A 15519-nucleotide genomic window follows, 5' to 3' on the forward strand; every position below is an offset into this window, starting at 1 on the left:
CAGGAAGAAAACCAAGGCGGTGGGTGGGTCCATCTGCAGACACTAATTACCGTAATCACGGCGTAACCCCTGGGCAGCAATTCGCATTCATGGACCTCAACCGCAGTCATAAAAGGAGTGTGATTATCATGATTCTCTCACAGCTATGGCCCCCCGCCCCCCCCGAGGCCTAGCCGGGAACAGAAGAACCGTAGTCCGAGTCCGGCGCCCCACGCCCCGGAAGCTGGGAGAAACACTTCCGGGTGATGGCTTGCACTTCCGGGTGATGGCTTGCACTTCCGGCTGAGAGGCCGGTCCCTGTCCTCTGCTCCCGCACGTGCCGCGGCCCCGCCTCACTCGGCCTCGCTCTCCTGGCAGGATGCTGCTGGCCCGGGCGCTGCGCTCCGCCGCCGCCGCTCTCCGCCCGCTGCCGCAGCGGCTCCAGCCCCCCCCGCTGCTGCGGCCCGCGGCCCTGCTCTGCGACGCCCGCCCGCCGGCCGCCCGCCCCTTCACACGCAGCCTCTGGCTGCTCAGCGCGGACGCCGCCGGCACGCAGCGGCCTGGCCTCCTGCGGCCTCAGCGCGCCTCCCCCGCCGGCGCGTCCTGCGGCTGCGGCGGCCTCCACACGGAGGGTAGGAGTGGGGCCGGGGGGGTCCCCCGTGGGCGGGGCGGGAGTCCCGGGGAAAGAGCGGGGTTTCCTGGGCGCGGGGAGCCCCGTCCCCGGGTGCATGCGGGCGGGCGGGCGGTTCCCAGTAGAAGCGCCTTGCTGGCCTGGAGGGTCAGTGTGCGGGTAACAGGCCCAGGTGGACGCTCCGCTTCTGGGGCTGGCTCCTTGTCAGGGATGGCGAAAGGGCCGGGAGCTCTGAACCGCCCTTTTGGGTCAGACCAAAGGTCCATCCAGCCCAGTATCTGTCTACTGACAGTGGCCAATGCCAGGTGCCCCAGAGGGAGTGGACCTAACAGGCAATGATCAAGTGATCTCTCCCCTGCCATCCATCTCCACCCTCTGACAAACGCACCGTTTCTTACCCATCCTGGCTAATAGCCATTAATGGACTTAACCTCCATGAATTTATCCAGTTCTCTTTTAAAGGCTGTTATAGTCCTAGCCTTCACAGCCTCCTCAGGCAAGAAATTCCACAAGTTGTCTGTGCGCTGCGTGAAGAACTTCCTTTTATTTGTTTTAAACCTGCTGCCCATTAATTTCATTTGGTGGCCCCTAGTTCTTGTATTATGGGAATAAGTAAATAACTTTTCCTTATCTACTTGTTCTGGGCTCCTTCCCTCGGAAAATCTGCAGCTGTAAACTGCTTTTCTCTGTGCTCCTGATGTTCCCTATGTGGCACATGGGCGGTAGGGGGGGAAGGGAGAGGGTGCTGCACTTTCCTCCCAGCGGCTTGCTCAGTCACATTATGCAAGTTAAAGTGTGGTATGTGCCCTTGGGGTGTGACTGTGTCCATAGGCTCTTGTGTTCTCTGCATCTCAACAATCCCTAGGCACCGAGTCTCCTGTGCATCGAGATGCTGGGTGGGGATGGATGAAAGATGTCTGACTATAGCAGAACTAGGAATTGGGTCTGTGGGATTCTGTTCCTATCTTTGTCACTGACAAAATGTGTGACCTTGGGCAAGTCACTTAACCTTCCTGTTATGTCAGTCCCATGTCGTTTCCCCCTCACATCTTAATTTCAGCAAACCTAGCAGTGAAATACAGATAATTCACGTGCCTTATGGAAAGGGTTGGTGATACATAATGTTTGCAAAGCAGTGTGAGCTCCTTAGATGGATAGTTAAACAGGTTTTTATCTGTATTGTAGTCTAGTTTCAGTCATGGGGGTACATTGGGATTGTCACCCTCTGACTTCACTCCTAGGCCCTACAGGGCAGCTTCTGATGCCTGAGGTCCGCTGTAGTCACTGGGAACCCTGCTTAAGACTCCAGTGATTCCATCCAAGATGATTCCATCCAAATTCTTGTGCTCACTTCATTAATAATTTAGGTGCTTTTATTCTCATGTATTGTACCTGTATCTGTACTTGTATGTATTGAAAGAACAGTTTTTAATAATGTCTTTTAGTAATGACTTAACTCTTCATCCAGAACTTCAGCCCCTTTGACAAATTAAGGGCTCTCACATGTCATCACTCTGCACACACTTTAATTTTTTGCCCTCTTCAATATAGTGCTTTTCAGCTGAACATTGCAAAACTCTTTATGAACGAGTAGGCCTTGTAATCTCAGAATAAAGTATGTGGTATTACCTCCCACCATCACCACTTTATACCAGGATAAACTGAGGTACACAGATGTTGTTTGGTCAAGTCAATGGCTAAGCTAGAAATAGAATCCTGGAGGCCTAACTTCTTTCTCTTCTAGCCACAAGGGAACAATATTTCTCTAACTCCGGTGTTTTAATGTCTTCATTTCTTTTTATTCCTCCCAGGGGACAAAGTATTTGCAGAGTTTCTGACAGATGAAATTAAAGAGGAGAAGAAGATCCAGAAACATAAATCCCTGCCCAAGATGTCTGGAGGGTGGGAGCTAGACGTGCATGGCACTGAAGCCAAATTGTTGCGGAAAATAGCTGGTGAGAGGTAAGTGTGAGATGGGTTTTTCGCTGAGCTGATATTTGATCTTGTCAGTGAATGTAAGGACTTAGTATAAATACCAGTGAAGCAGGATAAGCACATCTTGTCCGTGATAGATGTTGTGTTAATGAAAAGCTGTTAACTTAGAATGCTTCCCAGTGACACTTGGTGCTGCAATTCAGGCCAAGTGGAGATTACAAAAGTTTTGTAGTCTCTTTATTTTTCCATCCTGTAGCGCAATGGGGTATACTTTGCCATTGTATCTTGTCTTGTGTCTTCTAAGGATCCATGGCACCATTTCACCCTAGGGGGCAATAGGAAACATGAATTTAATCTAGTAAACTGAGAATGTGTTAGTTCTTAAATATGGGAAATATTTGGGGTTTAAGCTTGCACAGTGATCTTATTTTAAAATTTATCCTTGAGTAGCACACCATACGAAGTGCAGGGGAAATTCAGTTAAGTGCACAATATACTTCAGGCCCTGTTACTGACATCCCAGATTGAATAAGCAGCTGAAATTTTGTGAGCAGGAATAGAGTTGTGAGTATCAGTTCAACTAATGTGGCTTTTATCTGGTATTTAATCTCATCCTCTTGTTACATTGTGTTGAAGGATTACAGTTACATTCAACATTAACAACAGCATTCCACCAACATTTGATGAAGAACCACAAGAAGGACAGAAAGCTGATGAACAGGAGGTAAATTTACAGCCTTTATGTACCCTTTCAATTACTACAGTGTAGTAGAGGAGGATGTTAGGCATTTTCCTGGTGTACAGTTAAACTATCCTCTCCCTCTTATTGCAATATCAGAGGAAGCAAGACACCTGGTAGGCATAAAATGTGCCCGTACAAGAGGATCCTTTGTAGCTAAAAGTGAAGGGAACTAGGATGTTCGAATTTATGGCTACCTTTGCAACTTGCTGCGATGAAGTACAGTTAAAAAAACTTAATCCATAAATATATTCACACACCCCTTGATCTTTTGTAAGGTCATCTATATTTATGGTGATGGTGGGATTTAATCAGACGGTATTACGATAGTTAGTAAATATTATCACTTACTACTTTTTAAAGTGAGCGATGTGATGGTTTTGAGGCAAAACCTTGCTTTGCTGTGAACACCGATATTAGACATATTCAAGGAATCTCTGTAGTGTCTAAAAACAAACCAGTTTGAGGTTTGTAGCAGTTGGCTTATGTACTGCCTGCTTTCCCCACTGGTATTTGTATAGAAAGTAGTTACCTAGCATAGGTGGAGTCCTATGCTAACATGCTCTTCCTCTCATTTTTCATAGCCTGAACTTACATCGACTCCTAACTTTGTTGTAGAAGTAACAAAAGATGACCCCAAACAGACTCTTGTGCTTGACTGCCACTATCCTGAGGATGAGGTAGGTATCATGAATTGGAGGAAATGAACCACTGGTAATTGTGGGTTGAGTGTGGTGGCAATGCACTCTGATTCTGTGCACATTATCCTCCTGGCTGTGGCATGATTTTGCCATCATCTTATTCCTCTTGTCTGATCATGCAAGATTTTGCTGTACAATGTATATCTACTTCCATAATCTATAGACAGCCCTATTACCATCTTGCTCAGTGCAACACAATAAAAGGTTTTAAATATTTGCAGAGCTGGGAAGTTGCACTCCACTCTGCATATCCTGATCTCGCTTCCCTGAGTATAGCTGCTTGAGTTCCTCTGTTCTAATAGCTTTTGCTGAACAGAGTAGGCAGAAGGAAGTGAGCAGCAATTTTTAGCAGTGTACCGTAACTTGAAAGACGGCAATTTGAAACTTATAAAAGGAAATATATTTCTACACAATGTATAATTGACTTATGGAATTCACTGTCACTAGGTGTCAAATTCCAAAATAAATTCGACATTTTTTCTGTTGAGAACATTGCAGTTGCATTTGACTTTTTTTTTTAAAAAACCTTAATAAAATCCTTAGAAGGGATAGAAATCTTAATGCTTCATAGTATAAGCCAAACTCTAGTTGACAACATTTAGGAGGAAACAACGTGTTGGGTTATTCCAGAATTGTCCATTAGAAGATTTTGTACATCTTCCTCTGAAGCAATTGGTACTGGCCACTGTCAGAGACAGGATAACGGGCAACAAATAATGGTGGATTGATCCATTATGGCAACTTGTGTGTTTTTGTGCTTATATGTAAGTGTCCTTACCACAGGTACACAGCAAGAGGAGAACTAGGGACTCCTAAGTATGTTAATAAGCAAAAACTGCAAGTGTATATAGCTTTACCATGTGTCAGTCATAGTGTTGTGCTCCATAGCTTTTGCCAGCTGAATAACGTTCCTGATCCAGAATGTAATGGCTGAAGGCGCTCTCCAGTTAGGGCGGTTCTTCCTCACAGATCTCATTTCTCGTCTCAGATTGGACACGGGGAAGAGGAGGAGAGTGACATTTTCTCAATTCGGGAGGTCAGCTTTCAGCCCACTGGAGAATCGGACTGGAAGGACACCAACTACACTCTCAGCACAGACTCTCTTGACTGGGTAGGTGTCGCTAAAACCTGTGTAGCACACTAGAATGCATAGAGCTTAGCTCAACTCGTCCCACTTGGTTTTCTCTCTAGATGTTGATATAGTCACCAGGAGCCCTGTCCTGGGATCGCTTCTTGGTGAGTGCTCATTGAGAAGGAGAGTCCAGTGGTTAGGGTGCTTGCTTAGGACTTGGTATTCCCTACTCTGGCCCAGGCTTCCTATGTGACTTTAGGCAATGCTGTGCCTCAGTTTGCCAATCTGCAAAATGGGGATAATAGCACGGCTGTTCCTTATAGGGGTGCTGTGAAGAGGAATATAGATCTGTGAGGTGCTCAGATATTACTGTGATGAGGGCCATATATACCTAAGATTAACTGAAGTCAGTGAGACTTCTGCAGGCTGATCTGTAGAATGGACCAAGCAGAATACTAACCAAGTATTAGTTAGTGAAATTATCCCAGTTGTGTGAAAATTTGACAGATGATTTAAGGTAAAGTTAGCAGACACTCATGCATGTTCTTCTGTCTGTGTGTTACGGGCATATTTTATTATGCATATTTTGTGTGTATTTACCAAAAACCTCACCAGGCACCTGCTGATACCCTCTAAATGCCAGTGATTTAATAGGAAATCCATGTGGGAGGAAGGACTGGTATGTGCAAGTCCTTTTGCAGGCTCAGGCCAGTATCAAGAAGTTTGAGACTTACTAGTTGGAACAGTACTGCTGATAATGCCAGAGGTTGAGATGCTGATGGTGGTTTGTTTGTTTTTAAAAAAAAAAAAAACAAGCAAAAAACACAATCAAATTGGGCAAAAGGGAAGGTCTTCTATATCCCTGGTTCACATTTACTGCTTAGTGCAAAATGTCTACTTGCACTCTAAAAAAACATGAATATGAAAAAATGCAATGTGTGATTTGGAAAGGAACTGAATCTTAATTGAACAGCTCTGTATCTCTGGTACCAATCTTCTCACCATGCTGGCCAGACAGTATTGAAAATAACTTCTGTCCAAACTTCAAATACACAGCATTACAAAGAGAATCTTGGATGGGATAAAGGGCTTTTTAGTGATGCCGATGGTCTTCAACAGACTTGATTTACTAGCTTGCATTGTCATTAGAGCATCTCAGTATTACAGTTGGGTGCAGTTTAGTAGTAAATAACAGTATGTGATCCATCCAGTATCGGGGGGGAGGGATAGCTCAGTGGTTTGAGCATTGGCCTGCCAAACCCAGGGTTGTGAGTTCAGTCCTTGAGGGGACCACCTAAGGATCTGGGGCAAAATCAGTACTTGGTCCTGCTAGTGAAGGCAGGGGGCTGGACTCCATGACCTTTCAGGAGTCCCTTCTAGTTCTATGAGATAGGTCTATAGCTCCATATATTATCATCATTCGCCTTCCTCTGCAGTGTGGCACATGGGTCACTTGCTGGTGGATTCTCTGCAGCTTGAGGTCTTCAAACCACAATTTGAAGACTTCAATAACTCAGACATAGGTTAGGTGTTTCTTATAGAAGTGGATGGGTAGGGTTCTGTGGCCTCCTTTGTGCAGAGGTCAGACTAGATGATCATATTGGTCCCTTCTGACCCTAAAGTCTGAGTCTATTAGTCTCCTGTAAATCTTGCTCCTAGTTCAGGCCTGCTGTGAGGAAGAGAACAGATTCTATCCATTTTGGGAAAATACATCCACTTCTTTCCAGTGTAGAGTGAAATACAAAGGGGCATTTAAAAGCAGTGCTATCTATAACTTTTTATTGTTGTTAATTTCTTGCAGGCTCTGTATGACCACTTAATGGATTTCTTGGCTGACCGAGGAGTGGACAACACATTTGCTGATGAGTTAATTGAGCTCAGCACTGCACTAGAGCACCAGGAGTACATTAGATTCCTTGAAGACCTTAAAAGCTTTGTCAAATGTCAGTAGATTAGGAAATTAGAAGTCAAAGCCTGCAAATGTGGCTATTGTGTAGCAGTGCTCCTACCTGCAGCTGATACCACCAGTAAGTTTAAAACTTCAAAGTGGGATAAACACATCATGGAAAACAGTGATTCTCAGTGATTGCATTTCAAATTTAATTTATGTTGCAGCTTGGATTTTAAGTTTTGTGTCATTCTCACACCTCCCACCAGTTTGGGTATTTTTGTACAATTAAGAAACATGATATGACATGAAGAATAAAATCCACTCAAGAAAAAAACCTTTTTTTGGCTTTACTGTTGCTGGTTAAGAAATGCTGTAAATTGGTCAAAGGCAAATACTTAGGTGGAAGTCATAGATGCTTTCTTAAAATTCACAGACTGCATTTTATTTATGGTGGTATATAAGATATTAGACTGTTAAACTAATTTGCCTTAACACAGAAGGTGATTGGAGGCAGGAGAGGAAGCATCTTGTTTCTAGGTGAATAGTTCAGATATTATCCAGACTGATGACAGAGCTGACTTTCATCTTGCAGGAGTTGGTTTCTCAGGCCACTTCCTAATGGTTAGATAACTGCATGACAAATCTTGCAGGCAGACTTATGCACTGTGAAGATGCCACTCCCTTGCCCCTGTTCCTCATTTTTGGATATTTAGAATCCACTGATGCCAATTATAATATAGTAAAACTAGGCTTGCTGGATTAATTTGACTGCACCATTGAAAGGAAATTCTGATCACAGGAACTGTTCCTGACAACTTGGAAGGCCCAGCTTATATTGGTTAGTTAAGCATGCATGGACTAACTTTTGTAGTATTTCAGAGGAGCACTACCCTTTCTATCTGGTTACTTAACATTTTTATCAGTTTTTCCTTCACATGTTAAAATTGAAATGTAACATTTCTAGTATCTAATCTTTCAACTACATTGTTTAATACAAGTTAAATAAACATAGGAACCCACTATCATGGGTTTGGGCTTTGGCTTTTCATAATCCTGTTGGCCACTCAATCAGCTGTACCAGTATGAGTTCTTATATACACTAGCTGGTTGGCTCACTCACACAGCACTCAAAGCTACAGTGATCTTTACTGGGAATGGTTAGGGCTGATGTGCTGTAACTGAAGCCTTTGAGATATAGAATGCATCTAGGTTTTAGTTTATTCTCATCACAGCCCAGTTGAAAACCACCAGCCATAGTCCCCCACACCATGTATCCATCACATCAGTGGTTCTGAAAAGCAGATGAGCTGTAACTGCCCTACTCTGATCAACAGCTCAGTCTGATTTAAAGGGCACTACTGTCTTATAACTTACTTCAACCTACTGCCTCTGCAGTCAAAAAGAAGTGATGGATGAGTTTTTACATTATTTCACATTTGTCACTGCATGCTAGTCATAGGTTGCAATTAAAGATGTGCTGTATATCACTTCCTATTCACTGGCACATATGCTTTTACTGTTTGGACTGGGTATGTATTAATCTTTTTCCTATGATAAAAGTCAGGGGTTAAGCTGTAGTAGCAATGATGGGGACACTAGATCCAGTGAAAGGGAAGACTTTTCAGTGTAATTTTTATAAGTGCCAGTTTGTTTAAAATGATACCTTGTGGTCTTGGTGTATGTTCACTTGCATTTCACAAGTGAAATTTTTCATCAACACTGGAGCAGGAACCTCCTGCTGTAGAGTAAGTTACATGTAACATACACAAGTTGAGACAGGCAGAGCCCTGTCTGTTCTTGCTGCAGAACAGGAAATGAATGAAAAGCTAGAGGCACAGCAATAAGTTATGAGAAGGCTTCTGCTGAATTCAAGATTCTGGGGAGGCTTGTCTCATTTATGTGAATAGCCACATCTCAATTCAAATATTTATTTAGCTATCAAAAGTGCAAATTAAGCCAATATTGCTTGATACCCTATATTCATGTACAAAAACATTACATACAGTTAAATATAAAAAGAAAAAATGTGCAGGATGCCATCCAGGTTGCTTAGAAGCTGAAGGAAGGATTTTACTAGTGTATTCTTTCCATGGAGAAACCCCAGCAGGGTTGTAGTTATATGAGAACTGTCCAAGAGTCACAGACCTTTAGAAAAGAAAGGGCCCAGTCAGTTACAGGTATAGACTATACAACAGTAATTATAACATTAGAACAAGGTCAAGCCTCATGAGCACTAAAGCCAAGAGGCACCTCCGAAACCTTGGTTTGGTCTAGTCACAGGGAGAAACTTAAGAGGGGACCATGCTACATCTAAATGTTATGTTGATTTCAGCGCAACATTTGGAACTTATAAACAAGCTTTCAGTATGCTTAAATCAAAATGGTTTCACAGCCTGTTAGTGAAATGAAAAGAGTGGTCTTGTGGATTTAAGCATTCCCTGCAGCGTTTGCAATCCAAACTTAGCAGCAGTGTGCTAGTGCAGGAGGAACCAGAAAGAAACACAGATGAGTCAGTTTCACTAGGTTGTCTAGGACAGACAACTAGAAAAAAGTAAACAAAGAAGAAGAGTAACTTATATTTTAAAGACATCTTTGGTTTTAGTAAAATAGCCTGTTTATTTAGGATATAGATAATTACTTAGCCCAATAGTTCCATGTGTGTTACATGGCATGGGAATACATACTGCATATCATACATGTAAAGGACAAGTGGCCAAATTAGAAAATGGAATGAAACCCTACTGTCATGTTTCTCAGAAATGCCATGTTTTTGCAAACCCAGAAGCTTCCCAAAAAGGGAGTGTTGGGGGGGGGGGGAGGAGGGTTTGAAGGGGAGCAGCACAACCTTTTAAGTTGAATAGGTTGATTTGTTTTTGCCTACTACATGGAGAAGCACACGTGAATGGGGATGCTTCCCTGAGCCTCCCGTGGCAATTTAGACTCACCGGACAGCTCATGAGAAGATTGTCTTCTCCCTCCATTCCACTAGTGATGGAGAACTCAGGATTGTGAAGACACTGATTACCATGTTCTGTTACACTGTCTTCTAGAAGTGACCGGAGCTTCTGTTCTGTCATACCCTGAGACAGAAATAGATTAAGAAACTCATCTTGTGCTTTTAAGAGAATTTTCTTAGGAGTTGGTTTGCAGCAAATTTACTTAACTCTAAGAACTAGCATTTCTGACTCCACATGCTGGACGATTCACTTCAGACGCAAACTACTACACTGGGTTTCTTCAGCTTTTTTTTGTTCTATATGATGCTTAGTAGGAGAGAGAATGTATAGGCCCATATTTTCTCCCAGGCCCCTGCTGCTTGGTTCTCCAGTCATTCCATTCAGTGGATTTCTGGGATGGGCTCTACAGACCACAGTTTGAGAATCACAGCTCTGTGCAGCCACTTTCCCATCAAACTTGTCTGGGTGCAAAAGAGGACCAAGACAGAGGGCACAAAAACATGAACACACCATGTCAGCATCATTCAAAACAGAGAGGCAACATAGCACCTGAGAATTCTGGGCAAAAACACTTAAACGATAGTTTACCTGCGTGCTGATGTGTAATCCACACTGGCATAAAACCAAATAACTCATCACAGTCAGGTTATTCCTAGAAATAGAACACAACGTGAGAGCCTTGACAGACAACTAGAAAAGAGAAAATACTGAATTCCAGCAAGACTGAAGTTAGATTTTGAAGCAATTCTCACACACAGGATTTGTGCCTTCTGAGTTAACTGTAACCATCAAACCCTTACTAGAGAAAGAGGTTTGCTTCCCCCCTCCCATGCAAGAGGCCAAACTGCATCTGCAGCCAGAGAGAATGACTATTTATCAACTCACTGCAGAATGCCCTATCCCACTTACGGCTATTTTGATCATCAGCGTACTCTACAGTATGCTTCATGCAACGAATGGTATGGAAGACAGGTATAAAGCTGAGGTTTGGTCTTAACTTCTTATGGCATATTGCTGTTAAAGGCCTACTGAATTCCACAGCTGCATTCCAGTGATACGTGAAGAGCTCCATATATCTCTTATTACAGCAAGAATGAATGAAGCCAGACTTCATCAGACAATCACCAGTTGTTAGACAACATGCATAAAAAGATGTTTGACAACATCACATACTTGGGTGAATTCAGGTCTACTGGCTGGTGAGGTAGTTAACATATAGCATTTGATGGCAGAAACACCTCACCTTTTACACACTGGACAGATAATCTTGTTGCCTGCGTCCAAGCTGTCAAGCATGGCATGGAGGCACTCTTGGTCGAACTGCAGACTCCGTTCATATTCTTCTATTGTCAACTGTTCTATTAAAAAACAACAAAAACCAGTTGTCATTGGCTACGGACCTAAGACAAATGTCAAGATGAAATTGCTATGGCTGTGCAGAAAAATCTGGGTTAGTCACTATTTCTAACTTGTCTTTTTTTGGATCAGCTGCGAAAGCATTAGGAGATTCTGACTTAAATCTTTACTCATGATGCACAGTAAAAACCTTTAGATGATCCTAATCTAACTCTGCCTACTACACCTTCCATCCAAAGATCTCAAAATACTTTACAAGCATTGATCAGCTGCACCTCACATCTTCCTATTTTATAGACAGGGAAACAGAGATTGTAATTTGTCCAAGGAGTGTCAGAGCCTGAAACTCCTGGATCTCAGCTCTGTGCTCAGACTACTCATTTCAGATAATACAAAAGGAGATTTGTTGTGTGCCATTATGACGGTCATTTGGTCATTGACTGCTCACAGGAAAGTCAAATTAGGGTGAGACAGGCAAAAAAAATCAAATATTTTATATATTATCAGGTTTCAGAACACTTGTTCTGTATTAAAGATAAGACTAGAAAACAAAGGTTAATGGAAATACTGGGACATTTTTACTTATCCAGCAATGAATCTTCCAACCCTTCAGAAGGGAACTAAAGTTCTTGCGAACAGTCCAAGCTCATGTTCTTCATTGGCCTCTCACACATCCCATGATTTAACTCCCAACTCTTGGGGTTGTAACAAAGCAAAGCTACAAATCACATCCAACTACCTTCCAGGATCTCAAAGCATCTGAGATCATGGATTTTTTTTAAGAAGAGTCCTTTGGAAAGCACATGATTTCCGAGCCAAGAAGAAAGTCCAGCCTCAAATAAATGGATGACTAGGATTTCAGGAAGGTTAAAAATGGCTCACGGAAGGTATTTGTATGTGTCAGTATCAAGAATATGTTTTTTGAAAAGCTACCTTGTGAGATCAACTCTTGTTGGATTTCCTCCAGTACTGCTAGTTCATCAGGGTCTTCCAACACCTGAAACATACATCGATCAGTATTCCTCTCTTTAAGGCAAGTGTGGAAGCACTATTTCATAACATCAGCTGGACACTACTGCATTAAAACAACCCATTGTAATCAAACAAGTGACTCTGCTGCCTTTGCAACTATATAGTGGGAGTTTCCTGAACTTCCATGGTGTGTTTGCAGTTAGCAAGCAGAGGTTTCCAGACTCTTTTAAAGCTAAATAGAAGTTTCAAGGAAATACAGCCCCACTCCCCTTTAATGTCAGACCTTAACATTTTATACCCATTTGTAGATGTCATTATAAGAAATTGGACAAACACCACATCTTTAAAAATCAGGCACAAAAACAAACAAACAAAACCATCCAGAATCACAAGATTCACATGCAACTGGCGCTGAAGGGAACTTCCCATTCCTAGCTATAAGAGACTGAGTGGCAGTAGCTCCTGATGTTGGATAATCCACTTATATGGCTGAAGCAACTCAAAGCTTTTGAGCTGTACGAATCTTGACCAGCCAGAGGCATGAGATCCTTAAAGCAGGGCATTACAGCTAGATCCCTACTACCCAGAAAAGGTGAGAAGGGTACCAGATATAAATAATAGATGTACATTATCTTGAGATGAGAAGATGGAGGGCTGTGCATATCTGCAACCCTGAGATAGCACCTGATTAGCAGAGAGAAGCCCAGGAAGTTTAAAGATAAGCCCTAAAGCAAACAGCCTTCAGCCTTTTGAAAGTGTAAGGGCCTGCACGTAACAGGAATGATCAGGCCTATTAGAGGGACTGAAGTGCTATAACGGTTTAGTCTCTTAATAAACATTTCTCCGATTGAGGACGGAGATGCAGTTTGTAACATCGTTCGATGGGGAAGCCATGTATACAGCAGCTCCAAGATGGCGTGCAAGAATCCAGCTCACTGACCTGTGACAGCGCCTCCTTTCTCCTGAGGAAGGGCAGGCTCGCATTCACTGACTGCAAGGCTTGCCACTCCTCCTCCATCACCTCCTGCACGAGAAGAGCGGCCCTTGCATTGCAGTGCACGTTCTCCCCAGCCTGGCGGTATCTATCCAGCAGCTTGGCACGACTGTTTTTAAGTCTCTCCACACAGCGCTTTGAGAGAAGAGAAAATAAGATGATGCAGGATTCATGAGCGTCATGCCTCTTCTTTTGGCTGGACAACAGGGCAACCAGACACTAGTTTTATAGCTCAGGGATGTAACTGAAGAAAACTGAGAAACTACAGAACTATAATAGCAACATGGTTTTGGAAATCCCACCTGCCAGCTGGAGCAGGTGGATAGAACCAGAGACCAGTCAGGCTCCTACACCATTAGCAGACAGGAGGGCAAGAGCTTAGGTTCAATCCAGTTTGGCTAGGATCTCTCTCCAGTCAGAAGGTATGTCAAGGGAAACAGCCATATTTTCTGCCTAGTCTCCAATACACAGGGACCAAATTTTTATGGTGCTGCTATGATAACCCCATGTGTGTTGCTAGATCTCAACTCAGATACATACTTGGCTAGCAATTCTTCGGCTTCTTCTGGCTAGCAATTACTTGTTTTGCCATCAGCCAGCTGTATATACTGTTCCCACTCCCTTTTCTCTCTCTCAAGAATAATCTGGAGTTGGTGGTAAGGGGATAGGAGAATTGACCTGAGATCAGAGCCTGACAATATTTATTTCTCAAGGTTGTCCAACTGGCAGTAGAAACCTAGGAAACTCAGAACAGCTCCCCTCTTCCCCTGCTGCCACTGAAGCAACAGAAGGTCAACGTTCAACTCTTCCTTCTAGATAGCTTTCAGGGTGCCACTGAAAACAAAGCAGTGGCCAACTCATCTCTGTTGAAAATGGTCCTACTGGGTTCCAGGAGGTGGGCTGGCACAACCCCACCCATGGCTAAAGGACCCTCCCCCAGCCTATGAGGAGAAGCCACTGAGCCTGGGACTCAAATGATTATGGGGACAACAGAAAAAAACAAAGGCAGGTGTGAAGGTCACAGGGTCAAAACAAGGGGACACTGAGCAGAGAACCCTGGACCGCACTCACTGCTCCTCTAAGGTGTAAAGGGAGCCAGCAGATGCTGCCCAAAGGCACTCCGCCTGGATGTGTGAACAGCGAGAGGATTGGAAATAGGCCCCACAGTCATCGGATACCCCCTTAGCCAACATCCCCTCCCTGGTGTTGTAGACGGCCCCTTTGGCCATCGCTCGGAGGAGGCTGACGAGGAGGTACTGTGCCTGTGGGGCCAAGGATAGGGTGTGCATGTATGAGAAGGTCAGGGGAGATGTGCAGGAGGAGCTGGAAAAGGGGCTGCAACCTGATGCGCTCAAGGTAGACGGGCACCAGGGTCTCCCTCAGGCCACAAAAAGGACAGGTTATCAGACACTGAGGTGAACCGTGAAAATGGTGTTAGGGAGACAGCACGGCCCAGTGCATAAACAGTGGCCTGGTGAGTCAGAAGACCTGGGTTCTAGTCCTACATTTGATCACGTAAGCCTTCCATGCCTCAGTTTCCCAGTGTGGAAGATGGTGCCAATGGGACTCTACCCGCACCACTACAGTATCTATTACTGCTAACAGGTCTCCCCACCCGGGCCAGGGCTGCTCGCCACCCAGCCTGTGGGCGGGGGAATCCCGCCACCTGGATCTATCACCCCGACACCGGGCCATGCCGAGTGGAGGGACCCCTTCCCCTCCCACTTCTTCCTGCCCCCGCAGTTCAGCTGCAGCCGGCCCGGGGCAGGGGCCGGAGGGACCCAGGCGCCGGGGGGCAGCCCGTAGAGGCGCCCGTCGCGGAACGGGGAAATCGTTACAATGTATCCAGTGCCCGAACGCCGGGCTCCCCGGCGTTCTACGGGCCGGGGGGGGGCACGCTTCCCTCACCCGGCGGTAGGTCTCCTTCCAGGGCGGGGCTGCGGCCCCCTTGTAGAGAAAGCGACGCCGCTCCCGCAGCGCCTCCATGCCGCCCGCACAGCCCAGCACAGACACAGACCCTGTGGTGCGGGCTGGGACTTGTAGTCCCGCTTTGCGCCGCTCGCCCGGTGCACGCTGGGACTTGTAGTCCCGCTCTGAACAGCCCGCCCAGCCCAGCCTAGACACGGCCCCGCCCGGTGCACGCTGGGACTTGTAGTCCCGCTCTGCACAGCCCGCCCAGCCCAGCCTAGACACGGCCCCGCCCGCTGCACGCTGGGACTTGTAGTCCCGCTCTGCACAGCCCGCCCAGCCCAGCCTAGACACGGCCCCGCGTGGTGCGCGCTGGGACTTGTA

General features: G+C 45.0%; 2 protein-coding genes across 4 annotated transcripts; one reads left to right on the forward strand and one right to left on the reverse strand.

The window, feature by feature from the left end:
* Positions 1-343: 343 nt before the first annotated feature.
* Positions 344-7970, forward strand: C1QBP (complement C1q binding protein). Its single transcript, XM_030536618.1, has 6 exons — positions 344-611; positions 2422-2572; positions 3182-3269; positions 3869-3964; positions 4974-5096; positions 6859-7970. Exons 1-6 carry the CDS (start codon positions 359-361, stop codon positions 7006-7008), a joined length of 861 nt encoding a protein of 286 aa, XP_030392478.1. The 5' UTR covers positions 344-358; the 3' UTR covers positions 7009-7970.
* Positions 7971-8839: 869 nt separating this feature from the next.
* On the reverse strand, positions 8840-15262 carry RPAIN (RPA interacting protein). Of its 3 annotated transcripts, XM_030536620.1 has the most exons (7): positions 15136-15259; positions 13174-13362; positions 12195-12258; positions 11149-11263; positions 10494-10557; positions 9894-10028; positions 8840-9093 (listed from the first exon to the last, which is right to left on the reverse strand). In XM_030536620.1, the coding sequence occupies exons 1-7, from the start codon at positions 15211-15213 to the stop codon at positions 9064-9066; spliced, it is 675 nt and encodes a 224-aa protein (XP_030392480.1). In that variant the 5' UTR covers positions 15214-15259; the 3' UTR covers positions 8840-9063. The 3 variants fall into 3 exon arrangements, with proteins under 3 accessions (XP_030392480.1, XP_030392479.1, XP_030392481.1); XM_030536619.1 differs by lacking the exon at positions 8840-9093 and having other exon boundaries at positions 9105-10028; positions 15136-15262; XM_030536621.1 differs by lacking the exons at positions 8840-9093; positions 9894-10028 and adding an exon at positions 10035-10366 and having other exon boundaries at positions 15136-15261.
* Positions 15263-15519: the final 257 nt, after the last annotated feature.

The sequence above is a fragment of the Gopherus evgoodei genome, chromosome 17 (assembly GCF_007399415.2).
Source record: "Gopherus evgoodei ecotype Sinaloan lineage chromosome 17, rGopEvg1_v1.p, whole genome shotgun sequence".
NCBI classification, from domain to species: domain Eukaryota; kingdom Metazoa; phylum Chordata; order Testudines; family Testudinidae; genus Gopherus; species Gopherus evgoodei.

Excerpts from the sequence above, each read along its gene's own strand:
- C1QBP (XM_030536618.1), top strand. The coding sequence starts at position 359 with ATGCTGCTGGCCCGGGCGCTGCGCTCCGCCGCCGCCGCTCTCCGCCCG. Across the intron at positions 612-2,421 it reads CGGCGGCCTCCACACGGAGG|GGGACAAAGTATTTGCAGAG; the intron begins GTAGGAGTGGGG and ends TATTCCTCCCAG. Across the intron at positions 5,097-6,858 it reads GCACAGACTCTCTTGACTGG|GCTCTGTATGACCACTTAAT; the intron begins GTAGGTGTCGCT and ends AATTTCTTGCAG.
- RPAIN (XM_030536619.1), bottom strand. The coding sequence starts at position 15,213 with ATGGAGGCGCTGCGGGAGCGGCGTCGCTTTCTCTACAAGGGGGCCGCA. Across the intron at positions 13,363-15,135 it reads GGAAGGAGACCTACCGCCGG|CGCTGTGTGGAGAGACTTAA; the intron begins GTGAGGGAAGCG and ends CTTCTCTCAAAG. Across the intron at positions 11,264-12,194 it reads ACAAGAGTTGATCTCACAAG|AACAGTTGACAATAGAAGAA; the intron begins GTAGCTTTTCAA and ends GTTTTTTAATAG.